We start from the raw sequence: 18,811 nt of genomic DNA on the forward strand, positions 1-18,811 counted from the left end.
TTAGAATATGAATAATAAACACTATTTTTAAAACTAATTTCTTGTGTGATTTTAATAGATTAAATTAATTAAAATATTTATACAAAAAATTCAGTAACTTAAACTATTGTGTCGCTTATGAGATGATTCTTGTGTACTATACCTCATACTATCTTTGATTTCAATAGGAATGTTTTATAAGACAGCTATTAAAAAACTAAGAAAATAATTATCTCTCACTTTGGGGATTTCTTTAGCAAAGTTAGCACAGATAATCATGTTATATATGTGTAAATGCGAAATCAAAAGTAATCCAGGCTTTCTAATTAGCATGTATTTATACTTAGACCATATATTGGTAATTGTCTGCCTCTATAAGGTAAAATCTCTCTTGTAGTACTATCCAACTTTCGTAACAATTCTTAAATATAAGTATAGTTATTACGTTTAAATATTGAGTTATATGTGTTTCAAGTCCTCAAAGCGAAAAAATTAGACCTAAAAAGAAAGAAACAGAAACAGAAGAAACAGAATTTAGATTAATAAATAGTGCTGACATCAAGAAAATGAAGGAAGAAAGTGAAGGTCTGACTGCACATCGAAAATCACAAGAGCATGGCTCGAAATACTAGAATAAAAAAGACCTTTCTCGAAGTAATTCAAAAACGGTTCCGAGAGGAAATAAATCTCTCCTAAGAGGTGCTATTTTAATCCGTATACTACATATATTAATGAGCACACTATTCTACTGGCAAATATCATTAGTGCTATACCTGAAGTAAAAAAGGTCGTGAAGAAACAAATGATGACGGTTTAAAGACAATCATGGCTATATGCTTTCTTGATAAATAAGCAAGTTACCGACTTTCGTTGGAATATTAAACATGATAAGCGGCTAGGCAACAGCTCCTGATATGGTGAATAGATTATTGATATAGTGAAGATAATCAGAAAAGGTAAGGAGAATGCTGATTTAGTGAAAATCACAAGTGCATGCTTTCATTTCATTTTGCAAGAAGTTTTGCATATAATAACAAAATTGATGCCGCATTTATATTTGAAAAAAAATACCATAGAGAGTAGCAATTTAAATCAATTTCGGACGCAATCTATCATTAATAAATATTTCGAAGGTTTTAGAAAGTTCTTTATTACATATTAATTCCGTCATACTTCAAATTACATACATATATAAAAATATTGAAACACCGTTTAGGCAAGTTAAAGAGGCATTTGATATCTATACTATGTCAAAAAATAACTTTAAAAGCAATCAAAGCTTCGACTCATTTTTATCTATCACTAATCTATCAAACAGCTATAGTGGAAATAAATGATTACTCTGTATGGCTATGATATCAGCATTAACTTAATTGCACTCAACTTTCCATGATTAGATCAGAAATCTAGAAAGTAATTTACATTCAGATAGTCGAAAGAACTTTACTAAATCAAATTGTTTAATCTAGTTAATCTAGAAACTGTAAGGTATCTTAGCACTACTATATGTGTTGTTTAATTTTTAATTAATTTAATTCAGATAGATAAACAATTCCCCTCTTATCCATATCAACGATGAAGGCTGACTATATGAAGGATAGAAAGAATATTATTAAAATCTTTCTTCACAAAGTTTGTAGTTATATTTTAGGTACCAAAAGCCGGTGGCTTTAACCTGTTTCGTATAATTCTACTTGTTTATTGTTGCTTTTTTCTAGGTTGTATCTGTAAATTTAAAAACAAATCACAACAGCTTTTACTCTTGTGATCAAAATTGCCGGCCATGTGACGTTCGCATGAGCATGAGTAACTCATTAAGATTCTTTTGCGTGTAAACCATTTTCTGTAATAACTACTGTCGTCATTGTCATAATCTGAGTATTTATACTGATATATTTTAAATATTAACAAAAAAACATAGAATATTTTATACGCTAATATGCCATAAATACAGTAATATATATGGTACATGTTGATGACAAATTAATTATTAATTCCATTGTTGCCAATCAATTTATGATTAAGTTGATAAAAAAATAACTATGAACTGATTTAATTTTAAAAAATAATTTAATTAAATTAATTAATTTAAACTTAATTTTAAAATGTATTAAAAATATGTTAAACACTCATATGTATATCCAATTTAAGATAAATAAAATTTATTAACAATATCTTAAGAACTGTTGCTGTGTCAATAAATATTGTCTAGCCTCTTCGTAGACTGGTTTATAACATATAGTTTTTTGTTGTTTAACACGTGATATTAATTAAAATTAATTATTAAAATTTTTTACTAAAATAGATTCGTGATACATTTAATATACTAACATGAAAATTCATTAGAGAAATACAATGAAATAAAAGAAGAACATTTCATGGGTCGTATTTAATACTACATCTACAATTTTTATGACCTTTCCCTCAAGGACGCTGAGTGTGCCTAGAGGATAGTTGTGACAAAAATCCTACCTGATGCCTACATATAGAAATATTTAAAACGTCCGCCTTTACTTTTACTGCTTCCAAATAAACAATCATTTTTAGTGTTTTGAGAAACCCGACTTAATTCAATCCTTCGCCGCATTCGCGTACGCATTCCTTTATAACCCTTTCGTTTTGTTTTGTCTTTATTGGATCAAATATTTACCGCACTTTTCTTTAAAATCTTTTCATGTTTTTCTTCTGTTATTCTAAAAATTAGCCATGAAAGAAATTTTATGACGGCCTAAATAATTTCCATGCCCTAATTAGTCTGAGGTTGTAAAATTATAAAAAAAAATTTTGTATTTGTAAATATATTTAATAGTTTTTATTGTAGGAGTAATTAGTAAATGGTTTGTACAAACAGATAGAACGGAGGTCATATGAAATTATGTCGGATGCAACGGAAAAACCCATTATGCTACAAATTCATAGTACAGTAAGTAAACGGTAGAAATTTATTCCATATAGGTCAAATAAATACTGTTCTCTTAGTTATGTATATTAATACACAAAGATAACGTATAATATAATAATATAATAATATTAATACTTATACTCCTTATGAGTGCCCGAATCCACGGTTGTCACTTATGGTACTTTAGTACCAAAATTGGTACTTTTTTTTTTTTTTTCGTTTGGTACTCTCTTTCAAAATATGGTACATTTTTGACGACCCAACTTTATTGTGGATATTTAAAATTAATTTTTTTTATAAATGCAACTTTGCACTATTTTATATTTTGTTCATTTATAACACTATGAAAAACACAGAGCGAGAAAACAAAAAGGTCCAAAAAAATTTTGGACCTTTTTTTACAGAAATGGTACCTTTTTAAACCAATTTTGGTACAGAAAAAATTTTCAAGTGGCAACCGTGCCCGAATCTACGAACCAACAGCCCAAACTCCATATGCCTTGTTAACAATTTAATATACTCACGTCCATGTTAAATCAGGTCTTCCAATTAGAGTATTTCCTGTTCCGGTTGAAGGCCAAAATATATGTCGGTTCAAAATTGGTTTTGACTCCGGTAAAAACATCAGTTTTCGATTCGGTGTCAATATTTTTTTCATGCATTTGTATGCAAGTCTGTCTCCCCATAATTAAAATAATTAATCATATTTTTAGAAAGCATAGGTAATACATATATAGCAGAACTACTGCTCATATAAATAACGATATATATTTGAGCTTTTTGGTCAAAATCGCTTAAATAAATTTTATTTAAAGTTTACTTTTTTACTTTTACTTTTCTTGCTTTTGTGAAATAAATAAAAAAAACTAAATCAACTGTTTCGATAATTCAATTTTACCACTTTACCTAAAAGAGGCACTCAATAAGTGCATTTGGAAGTTTATAATTTTACAGCACCAATGAGTAAAAATTCATGTTGTAAACTCAAATTCCGAAAGCGATGCAGACATAACAGATGAACTTTATAAACACAAAAATATATTACCATTAAATAAAACAATTTGTTTACTTTCAGAGTTAAATTTAGAGAACATAAAATTTAAACTGGACAAGAATTATAAATATTGTGTTTATTTTTTTACCATCTGATATCATTTTATTTCTAAATAAGAATTATAAATACATATTTTTTTTTTATCTTATAATTCTCATCTTCTTTCAATTATCTTAAACACCAAGTACATAAAAATTACGCAATTTTGTTATATGGGTTCAAAGCTCAGAAATTTTATATTCGTCCTTAAAAATATTATTTGATTTTTAACTAAAAATATTAATTAATGTAATATAATTACGAATTCTCTATAGTTATTTATAAGTTTATTCATAGATATAAGCTTGAATCAATTATAAATTTATTTATATAATAGTAACCCACCAATTGGTCACAATTCTAATTCTTATGTGTTGTTTAAGTCTCTTTGTGTGCGATGTTGAAAGTTGCAGCATTTGTTGCATCTGATACCAAAGAACTTATAAAAGATTACAATTTTGAGACCAAAATGGACCCGACAGAAAAAGCAGCATGGATATATTTAAAGCTTGTTACAATCGGATTCTTTGGGACCAAAAAGCTCCTAAACTACAAAATAATAGTAGCAGATCTATTAAAAAGCTTTTGAGGTGTAGACTGTTAGATGAACCTTAAACAATATTTTTTCCACTTGTTCCTCGACTACTTTGTTAATGCACTCAGCGAAAAACAGGGCAAAGAATTTCATCAGTATATGAAAGAAATTGAATAGCGACATCAAAAAATATACAACGTTAAGATGATGTGGACTATTACTAGATGCTGAGAAAGAATAATCCTCAAGGAACACGCAAAAGTATGTGTGTGCGCAAACCACTCCGATTTATTAACTTTGCATTGATATTATAAAAAATGTTTATATCTCCTCATGATTTTAAAAAAATATAAAATAAAATAAGTAAATTTATTTAGCTAAATATGTTTTGTGCTAACGAGTTATATGAAAAAACCTTACCTGTTGGACAGGCACGGTCTTCGTTTTTGAATTTAGTACTGAGAACCACATAACAATTAGTGATAAAATTCAGAATAATTTTTAAAAAATATTTTTTCGCAGGTCTGTGTAATCAAAGCAGTATATTTTAAATTAATTTTTAACTTATTTATCGTGTTCCGATATCATAGCACGTTGATAAGAAAAACATATATGTATCTGCATGACACTAAAGAGTAATCACACTAATGAGATCTTACCCTTGTAGAAGACACTGTTAATAGCTTTCACGCCAACTTTTATCGTATTTTAGCTATAAGTTTATTTACAAAAACTATTTAAGTAATTCGTAAATTACGTCTGTCTACAATATCACAATTGCTGCAATTTTTCAAATTTTAATCTACAAAAAATAATGATATGTGCAGCAAATCATTACGAAAACGAGACATATTTATGAATACATACATGATAGCGAAACAAATCACTAATAATTGTATGATAATTCTAATATAAATGAGACTTCTTTAAAATAAATATTTAAGATATTAGACTATCTCTTGACAACTAATAACATACTACTAATAACATCATTCTTACTCAGTATTCATACTCATATTCGCGTTCTGTATTTTTCAAAAAAGCCAATTGTACGTAAAACCTCACGGGATACTTAGTTCCCAAGTTAGTTTTGAATACACCTATTCAAAATAATCTATAACAATTTTAAAATTTCTAGTAATTGCAACAACTGCTCCAAATACATTAGTAGGGGTTTTAGGTTCAAAACTAGGGTTTTAGTAGGTTCAAAATGTATCCGGATGTTGTTGATTGTTAACTACTCCTTAAGTAATAGACCTTTTTCAAAAATTTTTGTTGTGTTGGTACACCCTTTTTCGACATTTAGTAAAAATTTGTGCGCCATCTGTCAATAAGTTTGTTTACAGCAACTGTTAATGTGAAACTACCTCAAGTGCATTTAGCGATTTTTATTATGAAAAATTCTTGTTGTATGCGATTTTTTGACCAAACACGACACCACTGTCATCGCTTAGGCACCATATTAGCCAGATCTGGCCCCGTACGACTTTTTCCTGTTCCCGAAACTCAAATTGAGCCTTCGTGGTAAGCGTTTTGAGTCGATTGAATCGGTAAAAGAGAATTCGCTAAAGGAACTAAAAGCCATACCTTCATTGGCCTACGAAAAGTGTGTTGAAGATTGGGTTAAGTGTTGGAATATATGTATCGGTTCAGAAAAAGCATATTTTGAAGAAGATAAAATAAATAAAATTTAAATTTGTGTGTTTTATTTACAAAATCCGAGTACTTTTTGAGCGAAGGTATGTATGTTATTACGTTCAAAAATTGGTTCCTCATAATCAAATTTGTAAATATATTTCAGTTTTGTGATAAAAGCATTATTAAACAATTAAAATGTATTTGATATCATTACTTAGATCTATTAGATATCTATTACACTTACGGATGCAAACTGTAAATTCTGTGAAGAGAATGAGAAGTCGGCCACACATGTGCTGTTAGAATGCTCTACGCTAATGCACATACGAAATAGACTCCTGGGAATGTATATCCTTACAGATGAGGCCATCAACTAACAATAACAATAATAAGATACCAAAATAGAAAAATTTGATCTAATGTCTGTTTCAAAAGTAATGTAAACTATTAATGTATATTTTTCCTATTTTTAATAGATAAATAGGAACAACTGCCCGAAACCATTAGAAATTTATCTTGAGCCTCTTTTTGTAAGCAGTAAGGCTGTAGTGTGTTTTCAAGTAAAATCAAGCTATTAGAATAATTGCTAGTTAGAATAAATATTTCTATTTTAAATAAAATACTCTAATTTTTAAAACAACTAAACTGTTGAAATCGGAAACCTTTAGAAATTACTTTTTTACCTCTGGGTACATCATTTTATTTAAAACAATTTTTATTATATTACATTTTTCGATTAATTCTGAATAAGAATTGAACTCACATTTTATAAATAATATAGATTTATATTTTTTCGGTTATATTATTAAAGTTATTAAAAAAATTATTAATGAAGAAAACAACAACATCAAGATTTTTAGGTGGCTTAGTAAATATGAGAAATATATGAAAAAAATTTAATTTTTATTTATTTAAAGTAAAATTATTTTGCAAAATGATTTATTTTTTATTATGCAGTATTAATAAAATTTACTCCAAGCAAAGTGCCGATTTATTATTACAAAAGATAAATAAATATATCATTATTATTTTTCACTGAGTAGAGAAGAACTGTACTAAATTGTATAAAATTTTTTAAGTATTTTTCATTTTGTAAAACAAATTAAAATATTAAATTGGTATTTAATGTTCTTTATAACTTAATATAATTTGATATTATTTAATATAATTTAATTTATTTTGCTTTAATGTAATATAATTTAATTTATTTTCATTTAATTTTTAATTATATATTTTATTCATGACGTTAATATTTTTATAAATACATATCACTACTAACAGAAAATTAATAATTTAGTATATAATTTATAAATTTCATAATATAAATACTTTTTTAAGTTATTAATATTTATATATAATTTTTATTATTACGTTAATAATATGGAAGACATTTGTAATTCTCATAATTAATATATCTTATATTTTTAAAATTTAAAATTAATGCATTTTTATTAAATTTTTATTAGTGGTAATTTTAATTTAAAAGCAAAACTTATGAAATAAAAATAATTTCAATAATTTTTAATAAATATTTATTATAAATTAAATAGTTCTAAAAATTATTCCTTTAATCACAAAAAATTCATATATTTTTTGATATATTAAAAATATATCAGACAAAGAATTGTTTACAAATAAACTTTCAAATATTCAGCATGTATTATAAAATTAATATATACGTTGTAACACAATTTATAAGAAATATTAATTTTTTAACTTTATATATAGGTAACATTTTAGTTTTTCTTTTCAAAAATTTTTTATAAGATTAAATATCGTTCAATTATTAATTATTATAGGAGACAAACAAAAAAATGTCTAATTTAACACTAATTTACATTTCCTTATTCCATGGAACCATATTGGACTTTCTTTATTTTAAAGTATCTGTGGAATTAAAATACAAATTTTAATATTTGTTATATATTGCATATTGTTTTTACTAACCTCCAACCACCATATCCTGATACTGTTAATAACACAGCTATCGCTAGCGCTGTACCAACAGCAAGTGGTGCCGTCTCATCTCGATAGGAACCCGTAGCGCTACAATGAAATGAAGGACCCCATTTACCACTCTCTTTGAACATAAAACTTTGCATGTGTAGATCTCGTAGATATAAACGTGCTATGTGACCAGATTGATCGCCAGAATCAAGCGGCGCATACAAAACCACAGCCTGTTCCTTATCGCATACATAAGATTTACCAACAGGTGTTGGGAAATACATTGGTGTATGTGAGGAAAGTTTCACATCAAGTCCTGGACGATCTGGATGTTCAAATAATTGATTTGACGACGAATATGAGAGCTCGAATAAATTAATATACCAGCCTTCTCCTCCAGAAGACTAAGTAGAAATAGAATAGATAATTTTAAATTTAATTGTTTATAATTTTTGTTTATAAATTTCAATATTAAAAATTTTTAATTAAAAAGGAATTATTTACTATTATAAATGAATCCTATAAACATATAGGCGAGAGATTAACCACAAAACTGTCGACCATCTTATTTAAATATTGGACAATTTTATTTTTATTTGTTTTTTTAGAAAATATTTAGGTGAAATTTTGTGCGTGGTGCATGTCGGATCAAACTGAAATACAATCTATATTACCTATTGGATCAGATAAAATTTTTATAGGAATAGTTTGATTCTGTTATTAAATATCAAGTTACATTTTATATATATATATAACTGCAAATAGTATTTAGTTATTATTATTATTATAATTACAAAATATATAATCTTATATAATTTAATAATTATATAATTTATAATTTAATTATAATTTAATTTATAATTAAATTTAAACAACTATATTACAGAATTTAACATATTTATTTAAAAGAAATATATTTTTAATAGAAACTGTTTTTAGTAGACAGGTAGGACAGGTAACATATTGAAATAGATATTATTTTGAATTAAATTTAAAGTAGTGTGATTATTAAGTATATAATCTATATGTAGTAGATTATTACCAAACGGATAGTTATGTGGCTAACTCCCATCGAAGGGGTGCTTATGAGAAAGTTTTGTTTGTTCCATACATAATTGAATTAAAATTTGACATTTGTTGACAGGTGTATGATTGAGAATAATTTGCTTTTAAGAGACTGGTCTTTATCGATGGTTGAACGCTGACCATTCTATTGTTCCTGAATTGTCGATATGTTTGTTTATTATAAATAATATGTCTTTTTTTGTATATATGCTCAGTTCATTTCAGTTGATTTTTGCGTGCCTAGAAACCTACGTGATTTTAAATTTGTTAGGATAACGTAACGTAGTTAGTTATTCTTGAAAGTGCTGATAGGTTCGCTACTATTGTAAAAGTTCTTTATAGCTTTGAATGTTGATTTACTGTCTGTATATATAAAAAATTTGCTTCCGTTCCATTTTGCGTATTGTGAACCAAATTTGATGGACAGGGCCTCAGCAATAAAAAATAAAATAGTGTAGTGCAACCAGTTCAGCTATGATAAAGAAGCCAAAATGTAAAACGCTTTGGTTACGCTCGGAAAAAACCAATATTTGAAGCAACGAAAAATATCGAATCGTCGCACGAGAATAATATATGATTATTTAGTTGATTATATCGAAAGTAATCTTAAAGATTCGAAAATGAATACAAATAATACCTTATAAGTATAATTACAGCAAAGAAACAGATGGGCTGTAGCAAATTTGCATGCATGAATATCGTTTTCTTAGATAAAAAACTTTTCTAGCTAAACAATTTACAAAGAAATAAAATGATCGAAATATTAAGTGTTTGACGGGCCTAGAACTGTATTAAAAAACATCAAGTTTTAATGTGCTTAAAGCCATTCTTTGTAACTGTAGGAAGATTATATGCATGCAGCGTTTAAAGCGTTTGTAAAACGACTCTGAGCCAAAATTTAGTTTAAAGGTGGATATTATAATTATTCGAAAGGAATTCGAAAAGTTCAATTTGACTACTTTTGTTTATTTCATTTTTTTGTGTAACTTCTATGAAAAATATATAACAATTTGAAATGCCACAGATCAACAGGGCCACCCTACTCATTAATGAAATGTCACACAATTATTCATTCATTTATTCACATAAATAAAACAATTTGTTACAAGTTTCTAATTTAATTACCTAAAAGCTACGGTACTTCATAGATAGATTTTTGCCATTACATTAAGTTTAGTTTTAATTAATATATGTGGTGCATTACATATGTTTTAAGGAAAAAATAAATCCATTTAAACAGACAGACAATAATGCTAATTTGATTAGAACAAGGCACATAACAAAAGTTAAAATAAATAAGAAATTGAAGCTAGTAGAAATAACAAAAATATTATGGATATAATATTTGTTTAACATTTATATCAAACTAATACTTTGTTCAGACAACCATTATTGTTTAATTTCTTAGAAATGGTATTAAGTTAATTTCAAAAGTTCATACTGCCCTAAATTAAGAAAATCATATGTTTTTTGTTTACAACTCGAATGTTAAAAATTACATGTTCCAAACACTATTTGTATCTGGGAAATTTTGGAAGTTGATTATTATAACTATGAAGGAGGATTTCAAGCATGTGAATTATTATTTTTCACTCTATTTTAAATTATTAGCAGTTACAGTTTTTTCTCTATATTGAAATTTAAAAATTTGAACTACTTTTAAAATGTTTTCCCGGGTTTATTAAAGTCAACTGTCACTGATATTTATTCAAAAAAAATGTCAATTTTTCGTTATCTCAATTTTATATTTTGCTTAAAATTTATCTTTTGCTTAAAACATATCTTTTGCATAGTTGTATTTGAAATTTCCCTTAATTTCAGCCTTCGTTTCAACGAAATTAAGAACATTTTCTTTAATTTCGTTTTAACCTTAAAACTAAATTTTGTCTGGCAAAAACAACTTAATTTCGCTGAAATGAAGATGAAATTAAGTTTTTTGTGAAATTAAGGTGTGTCTGAACATAGTATAATACTTTCTTTCCTATAAAAAAAGCAATCATGAAGAAAATGTATTTCTGAGCATAATTTTAACACCAAAGGATTCTGAAACAACACTATAATTGACTTCTTAAAATAATTGAATATTTTCTTGACTCTCATAAACAGTAATTGTTACTTAAAAAATAATCGACATATTTTCTTAATATAGAATAATTTTAAATTAAGATCTCAGTTCTGAAACATGGATGATATTCTCAATTGTCTGCATATTTTATTATAACATTTATTTATCTAATTAAATATTTCATGTATTTTCTCTATATCATTTTATTAAATATCCATTTCAATTGCAGTTTTCCCATTACAAGTCAATTTCTTAAATGCAAACCATAATATTAAGTAAAAAATTTTATTCCAATTTTTCGGTTTATAGCTATGCTATGCTTTTAAATTGTGACCGTAAAGGTCACAGTAGAAAAATATTAAAAATATAATATTATACAAAAAAAAACAAAACCATAAATGACCAAACAAGTAAAAACATCACAACGAAATGGCAGTAAAATGCACAACTCACATCCTTTAATCCTCACACTTGGTAGAGCACGTCAATACAGATAATAACTTATGCAACCCTCAGCGACAACCAATAGCACGTGCTTTCCGTGCTCATATATATATGTATATATGTGTGTATCCTTTAAAGCTACTAAACATCAGCATTTCACATGGGTTTATATGTATGTATGCATTGTATATTGTTTAGCCATTTGACATTTTGTTAACGTCAATGGTGGGTTCTCATAATTACAGCTACTACGAACTCTTTTGTGAAATAACACTCATACGCCTCGTATGACTGTTTTTATATCTTAATCAAAATTTTATGCAATCCCATCAACTTACCTTTTTAAATGTCATCGATAACTTAAATCCTTTAAAGTCTAATGTTAATATTTCCATATTCGATTCCACGCACTCACCGCTCAGACTAGGGTTATCGGGTAAATAAACATCAGCCTCCACGTCTTCATTCAATTTATTGCGATATTTGATACTTATTAAACCATCAACGCTGATTAGGATGCAAGTGATTCCATTCGTGGCATTAAAACGATAAATGGATGTGGTGGCGTCATGGTTCATAGATGCAGACTATTAATTAACAAAAAAAATTAATTAGATAAATTAGTTTCATTTCAATAAAATGTTCCAAATTTATATGAAATGTGTATAAATTAATAGTACAATTGCATTTTTTAAATCGTTACGGATCGGTTTGGTCTATGTATGCTCTTATCCAGCTAACTATACTTTATACTATTTAAAATAGAATGCTCTATTTAAATTGAAATTGATCCTTGATTACTCGAGTAAACAAGGATCAATTTTGAGTTTTTTTTTGGTCACAAATTTTATTTTTTAACATCAATCAAAGGTAGCATAATTACAATGATGAGTTTTTTAAAGAATTTTGACACTATTTTTTTTACTTTAATATTTACTCCTTAGACATGAAGTATATATGTAATATACTAAACACATGAAGTAAATGTCTGCTTTTAATGATTTCCCTCCAAATGCTAAATTTTATATTATTATTCTTCAGTGATATCTAATGCTTTTCAATCATCTTTAATAAAGTCATAAATATTTTTGCTATTTCATAGAGTATATTTTATATATAAATTAACATATTATGAAATACTTCCCTTCACAAAAAATAATACACTATAATTAAAAACAGTATGTTACTTAGAAAGTGATATGGGAGCTGAACATTGGTTCAGTAAACCCGCACACGTATTACTTAATATCTATTAAGTATAATTCAGCAACAGTAATAAATTAACAAATAGTTAAGATTGTACTACTCAAATCCAATAAAGGATGTTATAAAAAAAGGAAGCTTATTAAGTTCCTGAATTACAATACAACTAACTATTAAACCACAATATCGTTTTTGGAAACAATTCATCAATACATAGCACAAAAACACTTTTCTAAGAAAGTACCTTGTAAAAGGATTAATCTTTAGTCTCAAAATACAAGTGCATTTTTTTCAGATACGACAACATTGTTAGAATAAGATATTTTTCTCCAGAACATAGGTTAACATTCTGCAAGTGTACAGAAGTAGAGTACCAGTAATTCGAAAGATATACATATAACTTGATTATAGTATCAGAATACACATGTAAATGACGTAAGTGCAATTTTCCATAAGTCAAAACAAAATTTTACGAAATTGCTATATTTTTTATGAGTGAAGTGTATACACCAGACCCGATAATACTAACTTTCTTCTAAGAGAAGAACAATTTAACACATAAAAATTCAAATTTATCTCAGAAAATAATAGAAATTCATACATCGTTTGTTCCTATACATTTGTAGCATCTCATATATTTACTCTTGAAGAAGTGGAATGATTTAAGTTTCTAATGTGATTGAAAGCATAAATTTATATATAAACGAATTCTCACATATGTAAATATTATACATATACATATATGTACATATACATATATATATAATAATGTATAAAGTTAAAGAGCATAGTAACTATTCTATTGACAAAGTTAATATAATTAAATTTTTTATAAAATTGTGAGATAGTCTAAAGAAATCTAGTGAGATAAAGCTAATAAGCAGCTTTGAGACAAGGATGACCATGCCATAACTCATCAGTTAATGTCCATCAAAATATTATATATATCATATATAACATATAACTAACCTAAAATTTGTTAGGTAATTTATATTAAATTATTTTTAAGTCAAGTTTTCTATAATTAATAAATAATATTAATATGAATTGAACAAAGTACATATCGTCAATTTTCTAAAGTAATTTTACCTACCATCAAAATAAATGATAAATTAAATCATATGTTAAAATGCTATTAATAGATAATAAAGTGCTTATTATTTTCATAAGCTTTTGTATTTAACTTGAATGCAATCAATAAAATAAACATTTTTATCATTGGGTCAAACATTAAACCAATTTACTTAACCTATAAATAGAAGTCTCCATATTTGTAAATAATCGATAAATAACAATTACAAGGACTAAAAATATTAAGACATTTAAACGCCTGCCTTTAAGTGAGTTCTAAAGTGATTTAATTATTTTTAAACTAAAACGAATATCCCTTCTTGTATTAAGGACTCAAAAAAAAGGTGACGTACTTTTAAATCACAAAATGTATAAATGAAAATGTATATATCCTTGTATATATGTTTATTTGCAAAAAGAAATATATTTAGTTGCTTAATCAAATTAGAGTATGTACAAGAATTCTTTACTAGCCAAAAAAATTTTTTATACAAAATATTAAATAAATATTAATATAAGTTAATACAAATAATAGTTTGTTTAAAAAAATTTATTTATAGAAAAAGTTGATATAGTGAAAACCCTTTATTTTGTTTCTACCACTTATTTTTAATAAAATTTTTTAGGATTTTCTTAATTTCAAATTATACAAAAAAAATTATAGAAAAAAAAAAATATATATCACTTAACACAAAAATATCAACAAAAAAAATAAATATATTTAAAAAATATTTATTTCATTGATAATCATTATATGATATGGTTATGATTAAAAACCGATAAATATCAAGTGTAAAAACGAAATGTGTAGTTTATTAATATATATATTATTAATATATATATATATTGTTATATAAAATTGAATAATATATATAATATTATATATATATATATAATATTATTCTTTTAAATTATATAAAAGGCAATATAGTTGAGGTACCAATTATTTTTTCTATTCCAAATTTTTATTTATTTTTTATATAATTTATATATTATATAAAGCATACACGTATTTATAAGCCAATTATTCCATTTTTGTTTTGTATTTTTAAAATTCTTTATCGTTTAATTCTAAATTAATTTTTAAATTAAATTTTATAAATTACAAATTATATATTAAAGAACTCTATACACTTAGCTAAAAATTATTTTCGTTCAATCTCTAATTTTTAATCATTATTAATGAATCTTCTTAGTAGTCAACGTCAATCAACATGTAACTAATATCTTTAATATAGAAGACCTTTTAATACCAACACGTGCCAATCAAAAATTTAATCTTGATTTAACTAACACCATGCAAAGGTCCAAAATGTTAACTTACCGATGGAGGTTTTGTTGTGTATTTGGTGACCCTGGGTGTCTTTGTAGTAAAAGCGCCCAATTGTAGGCCATTACAGAATGTCACTGTAACATAAATAAAACAAATGATTTTTGTAAAAAATAAAGAAAAATTATTTTAAGTGAAAATAAATTATTTAAATATTATTTCAGTTGTGATAATGTTGAGTTTAGTTTGTATAGGGTTTAAATTTTAATATTATATCACTGGGTAGTAACGGGAAAATCCTGTTGCCGTTAATGTGTCTTCCTGTGACTGTCAAATGACAAACGAAATCGTAATCGATTTTTCACACACATGATGTGTCTGTTGCTGTTGCCATTCCCAAGGCAACTCCTCTTGGGAATAAAATGATTTAATATATTTTGTTTTTTTTTTTTTGGAACAATGATTTTTTGTTTCAAATATATATATTTATAAAGCATTATAAAATTTGAATTACTTAGCATTGAAAACTTACACAATAATGAAAGCACCAAAAAGCAAGAAAATATGTAACTAATTCTTGCATTACGAACATCACTTAATCTGCAAAAATCTTTAATGAAAAATTTTGCGCTTTCACTTAAAATTTTTAACAAATGCATTTTAATAAAATTATTTTAATTTAGAATATATATTAATTATTTGATTTTATTTAGAATTTAATTTTTTATGAAAATTTATTAAATTTGCTTTAGCCACTTTTTGAATTATTTTTGTCTATTTTCGATTTTTCGTTAACAACATAAGTTTTATAATTTTTTTGGGGTATCGGTTTCTGCGATAAGTGTTGTTCGTTTTAAGTCCTGCGTAGAATTAAATGAATGAATGGAAAATTTTAGTTAAACACATTTCTATTTATCAAACGGACACACAAACTAGAACTTAAAGTCCCAAAGGACATTTAAGTTGCTCATTTCATGCTCAAAAAGAGAGCAAAATAATTTTTGAACTTTTTGTGCTTTTTGTAGTAAAAGTTAGCCATATACTTCTGAGGCTAAGTCACTTAAAGAAGTACAGAAACATTGAGGACATATCTCAGTTAACGAATATCTCATATAAAAAGAGTTGCCAATATGTTTTTGGTCTTATTGCGCAGAATCTAAATTAGATTCCAAATTACTTTTTAGTATTTGCTTTTATTCTGAAAAACTTTTGTAAACATAAGTAACTCTAAACAACTACCTATTTAAAAAAAATTTAAGAAACCGTAGATTCAACTAATAAAACTAAAAAATTACAAAAATTTATCTTAGTAAAAATATGAGGTATGATGACCTCATATTTCTTATACTGAATATAAGACTATAAATACGAAATATAACTGTATCTCACAAAATGAAGATATAAAGTAAATACCAAAAGGATGGATTTAGAATCTACTCTTGTATACTAGAGCTCTTGCGAGGAATGTGGTAGCAAAACGACAAAAAAATCGCTAATTGAGTTACATGGAAGTTATCTAATGGTCTGCTACTGCAATCAACCAACCAAATACCAGAAATTAGATGGGAATGAGTGATGATAGCGGAAATATCTCAACTAAGTAATATAATACGCACTAAATATTTATGAGAATAACGATTCTAACATGATACTGAAAAGGAAAACAACTGAAGTCAAAGTGACAACAATTTATTTAAATAAACCACACGTCACAAAATTCAATATAATATTTTCAAGAGATTTCACAAAAATAATTTCAATTACTTATAAAAAGAACGACGAATGACATCCTCAGGAGCTTCAAGATTCATCCGATCATAAAATACATAAAGAATAGAGCCCTGAAATTATTTACGAAAACTGACAAGCGTTATCGAATCTCGAATGGTTATAGGCTCCACGGGGAGGTATGCAGATCTGTGGTCAATTATTTTTTAGCCTGATATAGTGGTAAACAATAATCCAGTCAAGGCGTAGAGAGAGATTATGAAAAAACCTCACAGCTAATAGTGAGTAAAAATGCTCAAATGCACTAACTCAACTAGCCTCAACATAATAATATAAAAAGAGGACGACCTTTTTTATTGTAAGATTCATTCATAAAAGCAAGACTTTATAAATTATCAAAGCAATATTAAAAGAAAATAAAAAAATTTTAATAGAGTGAAACTTAAAATCAAAAAATAGTTGATAATTTAAATATTGTTACCGTTGACGTAAACATTTTCAAAAAAAATCAAATACTTAAAACTAAAAAAATAAAGCCAATTAACCCAAATCAACACATTTTTTGGAAGAAAAATCAACTCCTGTCCTTATCTTAACTTGTCTGCTTTAATACCCCAATCAACAAAAGCTAAGTACCCTGGTATGAATCTTGACACAAGATTACCGGCAGTACCACATATTGACAAAACGCCACGCATTAAACTTAATATTCTGTTTAGACTAATAGGGCGACAGTCAAAACTTTTTGTAGAAAATAAAATAGTTGTTTATAACATCTTGAAACCAATCTGGACTTACGGTGAATTGAGAAAATTGCTGTGGAGACATTACAACGTTTACAGACAAATATTCTAACTATTATTGTTAACGCTCTCTAATATGTTACTAATACATAGTATATAGTCATATAGATAACTCAAAGTCTGCACAGTAAAAGAAGATATGAAATATACAGCACATTGGTAGTGTCTAATTTAAATCAACATTATTTTTTAACTAACTTTTCGTTTTTTAGCCTATTCCTTTCTGAATTGATAGTTTTCTTATCAATCTTTACTGCAGATCAATTATAATGTGATGTAGATATTAGTGTAGAAATTTCAGCAACCGTAATAATTTGGCCATCCAAAACCCTAATACTAATACTTCGAAACGCCAATTTTCTGTCTTTTATTATTTAGAAAATGATGAGTAATTAACGTTAATCAATTGATCTAAACTTTAAAAATGGGTAACCAAAAAATATATATCATCAGCAAAACTGATAGACAGTATGAAAAAAGCCAACCAATATATTATTAATATATTACATAGGGACCTTGTTTAATTATCAAAATATTATAATACGAAATTATTTAGAGTAATAAATCTTAACAAAATGGTAACTGACAATGAAAAAATTTTCTAAAAAATATTTAATGATTATTATAATAAATACATATTCCTAAAAAAGCGAAAACAAGTTTTACAATTTCTTCAAAATTCTAGAAATTTTTAGTCATTAAAAAAAGGAATCACGTGATAGAACCACCTAAGCAAATACTTAGCTACTTTCTTCTATAAAATCTTACAACATCTTACAACATTATTAAAAGTAATATTATTATGTATTGAATATTTAGTAGACGATGATGAAGAATAATTTCTGCTCTATTTGACAGAGCACATAAATTCTATTATTGACAAAGCAAGGATTTACGTTCGATGAATACTTTGCATTTTTCAACTCAAAATTTATTGCTATTCCTCAAGTCTTATAGTACAGACTGTACCAGCAAACAACGAACCTTATAGGTACTATGTCTGCCCAACAAAAGTATAGTTCGGACTATGCCTTTTGAATTTTCATATTTTTTCTATAGCTTTAATGT

At 26.2% G+C, this 18,811-nt stretch overlaps 1 protein-coding gene across 1 annotated transcript; it reads right to left on the minus strand.

Moving 5' to 3' along the window:
- Nucleotides 1–7,930: 7,930 nt before the first annotated feature.
- Nucleotides 7,931–17,638, minus strand: LOC119683742 (lysosome-associated membrane glycoprotein 5). Its single transcript, XM_038097573.1, has 6 exons — nucleotides 17,577–17,638; nucleotides 15,745–15,854; nucleotides 15,267–15,349; nucleotides 12,007–12,255; nucleotides 8,095–8,498; nucleotides 7,931–8,034 (listed from the first exon to the last, which is right to left on the minus strand). Exons 1-6 carry the CDS (start codon nucleotides 17,636–17,638, stop codon nucleotides 7,992–7,994), a joined length of 951 nt encoding a protein of 316 aa, XP_037953501.1. The 3' UTR covers nucleotides 7,931–7,991.
- Between the last annotated feature and the right edge of the window lie 1,173 nt (nucleotides 17,639–18,811).

Source organism: Teleopsis dalmanni, chromosome 1 (genome assembly GCF_002237135.1).
Source record: "Teleopsis dalmanni isolate 2A chromosome 1, ASM223713v2, whole genome shotgun sequence".
Taxonomy (NCBI): Eukaryota; Metazoa; Arthropoda; class Insecta; order Diptera; family Diopsidae; genus Teleopsis; species Teleopsis dalmanni.

Coding starts and splice junctions, on each gene's coding strand:
- LOC119683742 (XM_038097573.1), bottom strand. CDS start 17,638: ATGCGTGGCGTTTTGTCAATATGTGGTACTGCCGGTAATCTTGTGTCA. Junction 12,256..15,266: donor ACACAACAAAACCTCCATCG/GTAAGTTAACAT, acceptor GTTAATTAATAG/TCTGCATCTATGAACCATGA. Junction 8,035..8,094: donor TCAGGATATGGTGGTTGGAG/GTTAGTAAAAAC, acceptor TTAATTCCACAG/ATACTTTAAAATAAAGAAAG.